The 14,312-nt window shown below is 43.4% G+C and overlaps 1 protein-coding gene across 2 annotated transcripts; it reads right to left on the bottom strand.

The window, feature by feature from the left end:
- Positions 1-83: 83 nt before the first annotated feature.
- DAGLB (diacylglycerol lipase beta) lies at positions 84-13,180 on the bottom strand. 2 transcript variants are annotated; one of them, XM_054390919.1, is made up of 15 exons: positions 13,086-13,180; positions 12,274-12,425; positions 9,699-9,873; positions 8,808-9,069; positions 7,646-7,771; positions 6,640-6,767; positions 5,743-5,869; positions 5,381-5,464; positions 4,907-4,984; positions 4,422-4,502; positions 4,209-4,336; positions 3,718-3,786; positions 3,555-3,627; positions 2,601-2,854; positions 84-1,274 (listed from the first exon to the last, which is right to left on the bottom strand). In XM_054390919.1, exons 1-15 carry the CDS (start codon positions 13,178-13,180, stop codon positions 1,082-1,084), a joined length of 2,025 nt encoding a protein of 674 aa, XP_054246894.1. In that variant the 3' UTR covers positions 84-1,081. The 2 variants fall into 2 exon arrangements, with proteins under 2 accessions (XP_054246894.1, XP_054246896.1); XM_054390921.1 differs by having other exon boundaries at positions 84-659.
- Positions 13,181-14,312: the final 1,132 nt, after the last annotated feature.

Here is a 14,312-nt window from a genome sequence, read left to right as displayed (position 1 = left end):
CTGAACAGCCAGCAATCAGTAACTTTTGTCTTGCACCCAGCACACCTGAACAGAAGACAACAGGTTTCTTAGAGTGCATTTTATTTTGTCTCCATATTAAGTATCACAGCAACAACATCCACACAGTTAACCACAGAAAACTTTACGTATTTCTGTTTGTTTTTTTTTTTTTGACAGATGCTGCTGAGCCTTTAAAAAACAGAAGTTAAAAGTAGCTGCACACTAGAAACAAGGAACCCACTTTTTAAAATCAGCACAACTGATTATACACTTCTGGTAGAACTGGATTGGTGCTCTCAGAGCTAGAGCTGGTGATTAAGATGACAGGAGGGCATGAATAATTTTTTTTTCCTCTCATTAAATAGTTAACAATATTAGTTCAGCTTAAAATCAATAAAAGTAGTCATGTGGGCCAGCAAATAGAAAAGACAGGTCAAGTAAAGAATATTGCACATGTATACCCAAGCAGCATTTCACCACACCACCCCCAGATCCTACCACAATCTGTAATAGTGCAATGGTTCAGAACCACCCCATGCCAGCCCAGCGCAGCGCTGCCTGCACACTGCTGCAGCCCTGCTCACTTACCCGGCTTCAGCCACTCACCCCTGCAGGGCATCGCTTTCTGGGCCTTCCTTTCCTATGATGCTCTCCAGGCTCTGCAAGGGTTGGTCACAGGGCACTAAGACAATGGCTTGAAGTGACTCCAAAGCAGAACTGGACTTTATGTTTAATTTGTAAGGTCTGACAGAGCTTGGGTGTAGGCCGCGCTGTTCTCACACATGCTCGCTTTGGTCAAGTACTCAGCTGACGCCTCTGCTCCTGTGTGCTCATGTCCACAGGCTTAGCTAGAAGGTGTCACACTATTCATTGTGTAAAAGCTCAGCCTTCAGCAGCAACGCAGAATCTGTGCTTCGACCAGCAGAATGGGACTTGGGTTGCTGCAGACCAAGGGCACTAAGGCCCTTGTTTATTTTACACAATGTGTGAAGTACTGAAACCCACTTCAGTAGGAAAGTGGAGTGGGTCCTGAATACTTGAGACTTGCAGTAAACCCCCACAACTCCTCTCCCAGCTCTGGTTATACCACATCGGTGTTACATTCTCGTGTTTGACAAGAAATACATGATTCATGTTCCTGAGACAAACTGTTCAGAGCTTTTAGCACAACATCTGGCATGTGGTCTGTTATCATCTTGGGACTTATTAAAATGCTGCTGAAAGTTGTTTCGTTTGACCACCGTGCCGAATATTTAATATCTGAAGAGCACAACCTAGGAAAGAAAACACCACAAATACAATGGCTCAGACTGTCAGCACCGGTGCTTGACACCAAGCCTGGAACAGAACCCTACAGCCTTCAAACCTTGCTCAGGGAGGAACTGGAACCTTCTCAACCTGACAAATAATGCACAGAACAGTCTGAGCAAAGCAGGATGAGGGTTAAACATTGGCCATTCACAGGGTTCCTATCAAGTTTAGGGAATAAGTCACCGGTACCAGCAGAAAAACAGGCACCTGTGATGTATTTAGGATCATTGTTTTATAGAACCTGAACAGGACGTGTGCTAGTTCAGCTAATTAAAAAAACATGATTAATTGCTCTGCTGGGGAGTAAATGGAGGAAGAGAAGGAAAAGAAGGAAAAGAAATAATAAAAGTAAAATAAAAGTAGCCATTGAGAGAGCCTGTCAGGTCACAGGCAGGTCACAGGTACTTGAAGCAGCTAACTTGTAAATCCAGGATTAAAACTGTTGAAAATGTGAAGCTTAAATTAAATATGAATCTACTGCATAGGAGGAAAAAAAAAGTGCATTTCCTCTCCACCCCTCTTCTCTTTTGTAAGGTATAGATTTTAATTTTTCTTCTGTAAGAGGGTCTTGTGCACCTTACAGATACTCCTACTTACATTCCAGAATGGAAGAGGGTATCAAGGACTACACAGCTTGTGGGTTGTTTGAGGTGGTTTTGTCCAAAAAAAAATCCAACATCAGAAAATAAAAAGCCCTAAACACAACAACTCTGCCCCACCAAAGCCATAATCCTCATCCCTTCTGCAGTTTCAGCTTTTCTGTTGTCTTTGTGTCTCACTTTCCTGTGCCCACAAAACAGGAGCAAAGGGCAGGAAACTAGAGGCTGCATGGGCACTCTGGCTACTGAGCCTCTCCAGTCTGGTTGGGGTGGTACTCCAGACAGTATTTTGCCTCTTTCTCATCACCGTTATTCATGTGACTACTCAAGAACTGGGTATTTGGTTATCCCTTCTTTGCTACCAGGACACAAGACTGTAAGGACTGCAGTCTCAGGTAGGACCCTCAGCTTGCCAAACCTCAGCTTTAAAATCTTATTTAAAATCATCCCTTGAGCACACGTGGGTGGAACAGGGGACACAGGCAGCAAGAGAGTGAGTGTCCAGGGCTCCAACAGAAAGAAGCAGGGAGGGTCAGAATAAAAACTGAAGGGCTGGCTGATGTGTAATAACCCAGGAGGGGTACTGCAGATGCAGAGCTGATGCAGAGCTGGAAACATGCTTTGAAAGTGGGAAGCAGCTTTAAGTAGATTGTAAGAAAACAGGACAGTGGCATTCGTCATTCTACTCACCTCCTAGAGCTGGATTCTTCTACAATGTGGATGATCTTTCCAGGAAGATACAGACGAGGATACTGAGGTGGTGAATTTAAGTGAGACTCATCCTCCAGGGCATGGTATGAAGGTGACCGATGCACCATTAAACTCTCCTCAGCTAGAAGTGGCTGGTTGAGGGCATCTTGGTTTCTACCATCCAGCTCAGTTGGGAAGTTATCTGGATCTCCTCCAAATACTTCATACCAACACCCACGCAGCAAAATCTGGTACTGAGTTCAGAAAGAAAAGGTCAAACTGAGGCCTGGCATCTCCAGGTAACTTCTAGTTGTGTGCTTGCATGCACATCATTGGAAACCACAATTAGGAGATGCTACCCAAACTTTGTGCTTGATAAAATCTCCTTACTGAATTTTCCCCACAGCAATACCTATTTCACCAGTTTCTAACCCAAGCCACTGTAACACTGCAGAAAACATCACCGTCTTTACCAGCTGAACTTCTCTGGGTGGATTCTGCTCTGCAGGTTTAAGCTTTCTTGCAGCTATAATTTCTGTCTGTTATCTTACTCCGCATTTATGACTCCTGATCCTGGCACTGCATGGAAATTATGTGGGTACAGCAGAGTGAGCTTTAGAAATGCTGGAAAACAGCAAGTTTAAATCTTTAATCTTAATTGGTGATTCTATGATTTAGGCTACCCCCTACATCTCCAGCTGCCAGGCACCAACACTGTCACAGCACTTTCAAAACTGTTTTCACCAACAGTAATAAGAAAAGGTAAGCAATTAACTCTGTAACAGAGAAATAATTTGCTTTCCAAATGAATTAAAACCAGACACCTCTGTTCCTGAAGACTGTAACTCTTGTGTAAGAATCAGAAATACAGGCACCAGCTGTCACTAATAAAAGCTGGCACTTAATCCTTGTACCAATTCCACCGATTTTTAACCAGGAACTGCATTTAGTTACCTTGGGTCTGTTGCAGTTTGCTACAATTCTCACTATTCTCCTCTTTAAATCCTCCATGTTGGGCATACTCAACCTGTTGAAACACACAGGACAAAATGAAGTCTCCTATTCTCTGCAGTCTAATGCATCCCAGAAGGAACAATTGAAAACCATTTCATCTCACCTTGCAACAAGGTCCTTTCCAACAATGACTGAAACGATGAAGCGCTTTGTGTAATCTGCAAGTGATTTGCTTAATAGAAAAAGAGAAGAGAAGCCCTTTAGATACACTAAAGAGATGTCCAGCTTCAGTTTTATGACTGTTCCTGTTCAACAAAAATACAAATAGGTGGCACCAGCAGCAGTATTTGCAGTCAGCTCTTCAGCAGACTTTCAGATCTACTCCAGCTGAGGGACTAACTTCAATGCTGACTGTAGCGGTATGTGTAGATATTGAAGAGGCCAAGCTGCACTAGGTCAGGTGAGCATTTCATTTCCAAAAACATTTATTTTAATCCCTAATAACAGTATCTGATAGAACTGGCTAGATGTATTCATTCTGTAATATTCCCCCAAGAACTTGACTGCAACTTGAGATGGAGCACACAGCCCAGAGTTACCATCTAACATAAACTGAAGATTTTTGTATCTCAGACAAACCCAGAAGGCTCTCACCTTAGCAGTCCTCCTGGAGGAGAAAAGGCATAACACCTTAACGTTGGGAAAGAGTTCCTGAGCATGATTGCCAGTATCGAAGCTGTTCCACCACCCAAACTGTGACCAACTATCACAAGTTTATATTCCTACAGACAGAAGACCAAAACAGTGACACAGAAAAAGCTTTGTGTAATTTTTCTGGCAAAATGAGCGATTTGGAAGGTAACTTACTGGAGCAATTGTGAAAGCCTGGTTTAAAATGCCATCGTTTATTAGCTTTCGATAGATGTAATTTGCAGCTTGAGTAATTCCCTGGAAGACAACATTTCAAGTTAGAAGAGAAGGGTGCATCTACATCTGAAGTGTGACACCTGTACATCTTAAATACAGCACCACCATGGAACAATTTTCTTTCTGCAAAGCTGCTCTTCTCGTCCAACATTCTCCTGGTCTAGTTGTAACTAGACCAAGGGGTCTTGTACATAACACTGAAAAGGGTTTTTGGTATTTAATAAGGACATTAATTCTGACAAGAGGGTTACAAATTCTACCTTGCATGCTCAGAGTCAATATTTGATGCAACAACACAGTCACTGAAATAATTTGTACTTTCCATCTCACAAGGAGAGCACTGTTCTGTTTAACTAAAGGATCCCAGGTACCTGTAGCTCTCTGACTGCTGAGATGACTAACAATCAGCTACAGACTGCACACACCTTATGCACAAAGCCATTCTCTAGAACATCCTCCAGTGTCAAGTCTTCACAATCTGCTGACAGGTCAGTGAGAATGTCCTGTAAACAAGACAGCTTTTGTCAGGCCTCTCTGCAGAGCTTCATGGTCTCTGCTGCTCAATTTTGCCACCAGACCATCATCAAGCTGACTTCCAAGCAAATACTACCCACCATAAATCACCACCCAAACAAACATACACAGCAATCAACTCTGCTTTCAGCAACTATTTCCAAGTGTAATCACAAGCACCACACATGCACCTGCACTCAGACTGAAAAGAAATTACCACTGCCCACCTTCTGCTCTCTTCCAGTGGCCATCCAAGCCCAGGAGGATCTTATGACTTAGGCCTGTTAAGACTCATACCTGTCAGTGATTGTTTTCAATGTGTGCCAACGTAACACAATTTCCTCTAAATACAAGGACTTCACCCATTTCTGTAAAGCTAATGATACCTCAAAAGACAAGGTTCCTCTCACTGCAACCACAATAGCTTCTTTTTTGTGATCCAAAGCAACATAAAATGGAATCTCATAAATCTGTAAGGAAAAAACGTAATCAGTGAAGCCAAAGTCTTTTCTCACCTTCTGAAAGCTCTTACTCAAGCTCTCTTTATTATCTTATGGAAAAAAAGATGAATTATTTTCTACCACATTATTTTAAGTGCCTTTATTGCAATACTGAAACAAAAGTGAATGTTTCAGGGCCTGTTTTCATTTGGCTTTGCATCTTGCACATGACAAATGCTGAAGGCAAAGTAGAAACGTCACCCCTTGCTTTCACTGAAATTATCACTGTTTTTTTGCAGATTGCTTACCTTGTTATGAAAACTGATATGAATGAAGTCTCTGTACTGCAGTCCTGTTATTCTTAGGATGGATCCAAAGTGAAAGTTATGACGGTCACTGCCAGTTATATCAGAATCTGTTGGCCTATTTCTGCAACTAACAAAAAAGAAGAGAAAAAACTTACTATGTTCACATTTTTTTAGGTTTCCTTTCCAGGAATCAAACTCAGTTACACTTGCAGAGGATTTCCGTCAGGAACCAAATGCTCTTTCTGGTTTATTGTTTTTAACCAATAGTAGCAGCAGTCTGACACGAGATGTTGTTACCTCTGCCCAGTGTGCCATACACTTTCAGTTCAGGGACTGCCTGCTACACCACTGCCACAGGAGTACCAGCAGAGCAAACAAGGCAGTAAGAAAAGAACTGTTAAGACTACAGGCCAATAACAGAAAATACAAAGCAGCGAAAGAGGCAATTCAAACCAATTCCTGTACAGCAGGCTAATCTCATGTTTATCCATTGTATTACATGTTTGGGCTGTTTTCCAAGTCATGCATATTTCAGTAGGTTAAATAATTTCATGTTCTAAATGTGCATACGTGCCCAAAAGAGCCTCATTTTGAAACACGTTTGCCTTAATTCCAATTCTTCCTTTGCCATTTTGCTAAATGAGTTTTCTTTCTATTAATCACAAACTTTGCTTAAGAAACAAAAGCTACTCTGAGGGTGGAAAAAATGTTGGGATTCTGCTGCTATTTTTGATATTTTAATTTGTGAAAGATAGTTCTACCAGTCAAGCTCATGTACTCTCAAAAAGCAAAATAATTTAATGCAACAAAAATACTGCTATTGAAACTATTTTATTTCTGTTAACATTAGTTAAATAAAAAGAAGCTATGTGGGTTTAAGCTCTTGATTGGACCTACCAGTCACCATTGAGCTTACAGAGTGCAGTAAATGGGTTGGTGTATATGTAGTAGGGCCAGCCATAAGCAGCTGCAGCAAACAGCATATAGTGAGCAGCATTCTCCAGTTCGATATCCAAATCATCTGTCTGAAGGGACACAGGGAAAGAAAAAAATGAAGAGAGAGAGGAAAGAAAGTGTGTAAGACAGTGCCAGAATAAAACCTAAACACAGACTAGTGAAAACCAAGGTACAATGACATAAGCACTGTTCAAAAGCAAAACCTGAAGGTTTAAGAAGAACTAAAACCAGCCACTCCTATTCCAGGGAGAAGTCTCTATTTACAAAGCTACACAGCTCAAGAATCTTGAAAAGCTCTCATTAGTTTCTTCCAATATGTATACACTGATAAGCTCAATGCTGAAAACAATATTAGGTCCAAATATGTTACTTAAGGATGTCAAAGGAATAGCTAAAGAGTCTCTCCCCATCATATTTGCTGGATTCAAAAGGAATTTGATAGGAATTGGTTGAAGTGGAACTATATACTTCCATAAAACACATATCAAAAGAAGGTAAAATCATTTACAAAGGCATTTTACCACAGAGGACTAAAATATCAACCAGCAAACTGTCACCCAGGTATTTGCTGTAGACAATTTAAACAGACCACAATACCAAAGACTAACTTTTCAGTTCTATGCAAATAGTATTAAATATTCATTTTCTCTCTGTTCTTTCTCTCCCAACTCTTCAATAACGATCAAATGTCCTAAATGGGTCCTTTTTGTACTAAATGCCCCATTCATAAAGTTTTACTTATGCACAAGCAGACAAAGGTTTTAACTGCAAGCTCATCAAGACATTTTCACTGCATGCATTAATAATTTAAATAGTTGAGAATTTTTAAGTATTTAAATTTTGTTTAAAAAAAACAAACAACAAACCCAAAAACCTTTGTGTGTTTCAATTGGATCTGGCACTATCTAGAGTAACTGCAACAAAGACTGCAACAACCCCATCTTACCACAAGAGATGATGGAGAATGACACAAGACTTCTTCAGGTTCTTTTGGGCAACTTTCCATTTTATCTTGCTCTTGATGGAGCAGAGTCAAGCCAGCTGCTATGTCACTTGGCACCAGATCAGTGTCCTGTACAAAGAAATGAAACAAAAACCACTTAAAACAAACCCACAGTTCCCCATAGAATGACTATCCTATCAGAAATTTCATGTGGAACTCTCTTTTTTCAGTCTGTATAAATGGAGAAACAGGTCACAGCAGGATCTAACCTCCCAGCCCTTCTGTGCATATTGGATTTCTTCAGCAGGTCAGTTGACGATTCTCTACATCAACTTCACCACTAAACAGAATATCCAACAGAGGACCTGCTCAGCCATATAGAAAATAATCATCCAGACTTTGCTGTTCTACACTACTATGTGAAAAGCTTTGTGTGAAGAGTCCTCTATACTGAGAGCAACAAAAAAGGATTTTACACAGCAGAGGGATGAAGAGTTTTTAGTCAAGTATTTGGGGCAGTCAGCTCTCTCTATGACTGACACCCTCTACCCTACACACCACTGAGGAGGCTGTAGCTGCAAGTCAGCATACCCAGGTAACACTTGATAATTGAGAACTAGTTGAACAGATTCAAAGTCAGTGTTGAACTGTGATTGCCCAAACAGCAAGTGACACAGACCCTGAGGTGGCAGACACTCTGTTTCCCAAAAGCAGCTTCCTGCCTGTGCAGGCTCCAGGCTGGCACGTGCTCAGGAGTGGCTCAGAACAGGCTGCCTTCATGTACTGCAGGGACTGGTTCTTTAACAGTCAGAAAGCAGCCTGAGTTTTTGCTATGGGTGTGACTCCTTACTCATCTTCAGCAGGAAACAAGCCTCAATCTTCACCTAGTGAGGATAAGAAACCCACCCTTGTTCTCCTGACTAGATACTCACCCAAGAACACTGCTTTCTCACACTTGTGAAGGGAGAGAAATCTTTGTTAAAGGGAATCAAAATTCAGTGTTGTACACCTTGCAAGAGAATCACCTTTAATTTTGAAATGGGCATATTCAAAACTTGATTTCAAGGGATGGGCTGGCAGGGACCTCTGGCTGTACATGTGTGCTGCAATATCTGCAAGTTCAGAGTTAGTCAAAACAAAAGATAAGGAAATTTTTCCATCTTACTGAGAAGTAGGTGCGGAAAAGCTCCGCGATACTTGTGAATGCCAATCGATGGTCGTCGTCTTGCACAATACAGCAACAGAGTAACCTGATCCTCTTCTCCCAGACTCTGGTGGCAGTGCTCTTCACATTATACAGCAGCTGCCCTGACTGACTGCTTTCCAGGTTCCGATTTACACCATCAGTGAGGTAAAATGTCTTTTTCCCCCCAAGTGGATCAAAGACGATTACAACTCCAATGATGGTAAAGATGATGATAACCCAGCTGCAAAACAGATGGAAGTGGGATAAACAGGCCATGAGACTAGATACTTCTGACAAGCATGCAAAGCCCCACAACTATAGATCTTGACAGACAGAAAACAAAGTCAGACATGAACACCATCTGTCACTGTCTTAAAGGCGCACATTTTGTTATTGGGCTTTCAACCCACTAGGCAGATGGACAAGGCTGTCAGTTCATTTCACACAGGGCAAACTCAAAATCACGACCCTGCGCTTTGAAACAGCAACCCAGAGGTGTGAAGGATCCTTTTTGCACCAGCAGTGATCTAGTTACTACAATCTTCACATTCATCCAATTTTCTACATTCCCATCTATCACTCTTAGCACGTCTGATGTTTATCTCCTTTCCCTCATTCCAGCATGAGCTCTCTCAAGGCAACAGCTAAGGCTTGTTTAGGAAAGGTTATCAAAGCATTTTAGCTGGCTAGATAAAAAATTCCTATCCTTTCACAATGCAAACCCTTCTGTGAGAAACAACTCTCATTTCTAAGAAGCATCAAAGTCTAACTGCTGGAAAAGCCTTCAATAATCACAAACCAAAGCCAGTCAGCAGTACTTGCCATGTCACATACACTACCGAGTGCAGATGTGAGGGAAAGCTCCTTTACCTTGCAATAACAGTAACAACGATGGCATTTACCACAGTCCTCTCACAGTGCACACTGCTGTCTGACACCCACACAGCTCCTACCACAGCCCAGATGAATTCAGGCAAACAGAGAAGCAGGCGAATATAAAGTAGCTTGGGAAGTGATTTTCTTGGGCCTGGATTAGAAATTGTTCCTGAAATGACAGGGAAAATTTAAACCAACAACTGTTTATGAATGCATCTTAAGTACATAAAATCCCACCCGGATACACAACTTCTTGAGCTTTACAGAAAACAGAGAACTAAATTGAAACTATAAAGCATTTTCATAGAAAGCTATCACTGAAGCTTGAGAAAAGAAAAACCACAATAGGTTTATAGCTATCAGTCTTAAGTCTCTGCTCTCCTAATACCCCAAATCATCCTGTAGTCACAGGCAGTCCTGCAGTGAGCTGCAGGCAGAAGTGCTGTGCCCAGCACAAGCCAAATTGGCATAGTGGAGTGCTGGCTCACCTACAGTTCCCTATGACTCCTGGCACCTGCTCTTATTATCCTTCTCTTCAGCTTTTAGTTGGCGGTGTATTTTATTTTTAGATGCCACTCTGCTGGGCGACAATGAAGTATGGACTCACTAAATAATAAATTAATCCACATTTTTAATTTAGAAGAACGAAAATACAAACATCACCAGGACAAACACTTCCTAGACTATTTTCTGTATTGTAGCTCACTAATAATCTCTCCCATTTAGCACTCTGTGGCAATAAAAAGAAGAGCAATGTTTGGCCAGCTCGGCTCCTTACACCAGTTTGTTGATGGCAGTGCAATGAGGTAGTGGGGTGTGTGTGCTCATAATTTGTAAAGGTTTAAGATGCTGCAGAACAAAAACAACTTTAGAAGCTGTGCCCCAGCTACAAAGCTGTGGTTTGCAGCCAGTGACAGAGCTGCTTGGAAAGCCTTTGATCCACTGGTGTCTTATTCCCATTCCCAAGTTCTAGCCTGCACTGCAGCAGCATGGTTGCTAGCACAGACACAACCAGATGGAACTGTGGTTCCTGAGGACAACTCCTTTCCTTTTCCAGCACCACAAGCCAATGTATGAGTTCTCCAGTGAGGTTCACCACTGGCATCACTAATCCCTATGTCATTACAGTGCAAGGGGTGGTATAAGAACCACTGTTCCCAAACCCACACATTGTAGTCATAGTCCAAGACATCTCACCGTTAGTTTTCTTGGAAATCCAGCCTCATAATTCTTCCATTTTTCAGTTATGTTGGCATTGTAGCTATATCTTCATACCAAACAAGGCTCTTTACTCCCTGCTAATCAGTTATATCTCTCACCTTCTCCACTTTGATATAAACATAATTAGCATAACTTGGCTCATCTTCCTTTCCCTCTCTAGAAACTACAAACATCAGTGGTCAGATTCAAGGCCAGGATTATTATCCATATCTCCACTCTGTTGTAAGTTTCTCTTCATGCTTCTTTCCACTTAATTAAGTACTCTCTCATTTACATTGCGTAGGTAGAATATATTAGAAATTGTGGGGTCTCATCTCTTACTCGAGAGGCCACATACATTCTTCAAATTAATGACTTTGATAATGAGATGCCTCACCAGAAATAAAGCTTTCCTATCATTTTTAAACCCAAAGAGAATCCTTTCAGCAAATGACTAGGAGTTGCATTGGTGTCCTGGTTTCTGTTTAGCCATTCACTTCAAGCTGTAAGTTCTGTTCTGTGTAACAGTACTTACTACATTTAGTTTAGCTATGATGTTTATACAGATCCTATGTGTTTTTTCCCAAACAACCAAACGCAGCTAATGAACTTTTAAAAGAGAGGAAAAATTTCCTATACAAAACAAAGATAATATGGCTCTGGGCAGACCTTATTGTGGCCTTCCATTATCTTAAGGGGTCCTACAAGAAAGCTGGGGAGGGACTTTTTAGGGTGTCAGGTAGTGATAGGACTAGGGGGAATGGAGCAAAACTTGAAGTAGGTAGATTCGGATGGATGTTAGGAGAAAGTTCCTCACCATGAGGGTGGTGAGACACTGGAACAGATTGCCCAGGGAGATGGTAGAAGCCCCATCCCTGGAAGTTTTTAATGCCAGGCTGGATGGATCTCTGAACAACCTGGTCTAGTGCAGGTGTCCTTGCCCATGGCAGGGGGGTTGGAACTGGATGGTCTTTGAGATCCCTTCCAACCATAACAATTCTGTGATTCTCTAGACGGGAAATTGATTTTGGATGAATTCCCCTAAATTTCTGTCAGAGTGGCTGAGTGGAGTTCCATGAGGTCATGTATGAATGGTGAACCCAGGAGGAAGATTTCAAGATGGTCTGATGGCACTTGGCATGTCACCATTAGCTGCATTAAGCTATGGTGTCCACTTAGCATCTTTAGATTCCTGACTGAGGTAATATTCTTAAAGCAAATGTGTTAATGCTGACAGTTTCTTGGACTTGACTACCAATAAAGTACTTGAATTTTTCTACATTCTTTTAATGGCAGGTCCAGATTAAAAGAACACACATATTAAAATCTTACTAGAAAGATATAAATTATTAAAATATTAACTATTTACCTTGCATACTGATGTATACAAGAGCAGATAACACACATATTATAGAGGCCAGGAGAATGAGGAGGACAAGCAAGTAGCTGTGCAGTAATCCTCCCCCAGGACAATTAAACTGCCCCTTGTGAACTGTGTAAAGAGCAAGAATTCCAATCCACCTACAGGAAAGCGAGATAAGAAAAGTTATAGTTGGAAGGGAAAAGTGCATACTGCAAAGTGATCACATGATAAAACAGTTTTCATCTTAATGAAAGTATCCCACAAAGATTACTACAAAGGGAGTTGTCACATAAAGAATCCATCAGAATGAAGTGGTTACAGCAGTAATTAGCACAAAGTCGTTTGCAGACCGAGCCACGGACTCCCTCTGTGATGCTACTCATTTTCACAGATCCCAAAGAACGTCGTTTGATCTAAACAAAGGAGCCATCGCATTAATTCTTCAAGTAACGAAACCACATTAGCACCAGTCAGCGATTAAACACAAGCAGGTGATTATGGTTCCGCGCATACAGAAGACAGGGCAGTGACATTACGCCGTGTGATTACGTAACTCAAGGGGCTCTAATTACAACCCCGCCGCTCTTCTCCCCAGCGATACACCACCTCAGACGAAAGGGGCCACGCTCCGCTGCCAGCCAAGGGAGCGGCGCCGCCGCCGAGCAAGCCAGCCGGCCGCCGGCGGACCGTACATCCCGCCTGCCGACCGCAGAAGCCGATGGCCAGCCGAGCCGGGAAACGACCCCCAGGCCAGGCAGCAGCATCGGGCTGCCCTGTCCCCACAGACGCGGAGGTTTCGGTTTCCCCAGCCGCCTTACCACACCAGCCTGACGAAGAGCTCAAAAGCCCCCGGGAGGACGAAGTCGTCGCTGCCGATAGCCCAGCGCCTGCCGAACACCACCAGCCCCGGCATCTTTCGGGCCGCGCCGCTGCGGCCGCTCCGTCACGGGCGCCCGAGCACCTGCGCCAGTCCCTCGGCCCCTCTCAGCGCCGTTGTTCCCCTACCGCAGGCCACAGCGCCCGCCCGCGGGCACGCGCCATGCCGCGTCACGGCGCCGCCACGTCATGACGTAGAGCGCGGCGCCCATGGTGCCTCGCGGACATTTCCTCCTCCGCGACTCCGTTAGGCTGAGCCGCACCCGCGCCGAGTGGCCTCGCCCCGCCCTGCCGCCCGCCCGCAGACGGCGGAACGGGGCCAATCACCCGGGCACGGGAAGCCCCTCCCGCCCGAGGCGCATGCGCAGAGCGGATGTCACACCGCCCCTGACCCTGTCGTACTGGAAGAGCAGAGCGGTGAGCAGAAGGTGGCTCAGGGGTAAAGAACAAACCCAGTTCGAAGCGTCTGCGTGCCCCAGCGCCCCATCCGGCCTGCTCTTGGGATGCTGAGGGATGCCAACCCTCTCAGCCACCATAGGTCACCAGCAGGCACCAGAAACCAGCAAAGCCGCTCAGTAGGTGCAGCAGCAGTTAGCAGGCTAGATCTGGGCGGCGCTACGGCTGCTGCACCGAGCCGCTGCCGCTGGCTTTCGTCACCGCAGCCCTGCTGCCTTCTCCCACAGGCCCCTGTGCTCCTACACAGCACGACAGCACAGCCTCTAGGGACAGTTTGCAGCTGTACTGAAGAAAAAGCTGACAACAGGAAAGCACACAACCTACCCCTATCCCCAAGAGTTAAAACCACAAACAAAGCACCAAACCCACACCAGCACTAGGCTGGAGACTGAGCTCTTATAAAACAAGCAGAACTAAGTTACCGTTGCTTCATTCAGTGATCATGCCCCTTACAGCCTTAAAAACTTCGTATTTCAATAAAGCAAACAATGACACTAAGCAATTCACCCTTACTACAACTTTGCAGTTGGTCTCAGGCTACCAGAAAGCCTTAATTCATGAATGGAAAAAAAGAAAACCCCAACATTTTCACCATTTCATAAAGTGTTTATTGAGGATGGTAACACAGGATAAATCATGCAACAGCTCAGTAAAAAAAGGGAATCATTTAAAGGATAAAGAATGGTAACTGGTGCTGTTGATTGAGAAGTTTA

The sequence above is a fragment of the Indicator indicator genome, chromosome 22 (genome assembly GCF_027791375.1).
Source record: "Indicator indicator isolate 239-I01 chromosome 22, UM_Iind_1.1, whole genome shotgun sequence".
Lineage (NCBI taxonomy): Eukaryota > Metazoa > Chordata > Aves > Piciformes > Indicatoridae > Indicator > Indicator indicator.
The sequence above is the reverse complement of the archived record's forward strand: the minus strand, read 5'-3'. Positions and strand labels throughout refer to the sequence as shown.

Excerpts from the sequence above, each read along its gene's own strand:
- DAGLB (XM_054390919.1), bottom strand. The coding sequence starts at position 13,180 with ATGCCGGGGCTGGTGGTGTTCGGCAGGCGCTGGGCTATCGGCAGCGAC. Across the intron at positions 4,985-5,380 it reads GAGGAACCTTGTCTTTTGAG|GACATTCTCACTGACCTGTC; the intron begins GTATCATTAGCT and ends TCTTGTTTACAG. Across the intron at positions 2,855-3,554 it reads CAAACTGCAACAGACCCAAG|TACCAGATTTTGCTGCGTGG; the intron begins GTAACTAAATGC and ends TTCTGAACTCAG.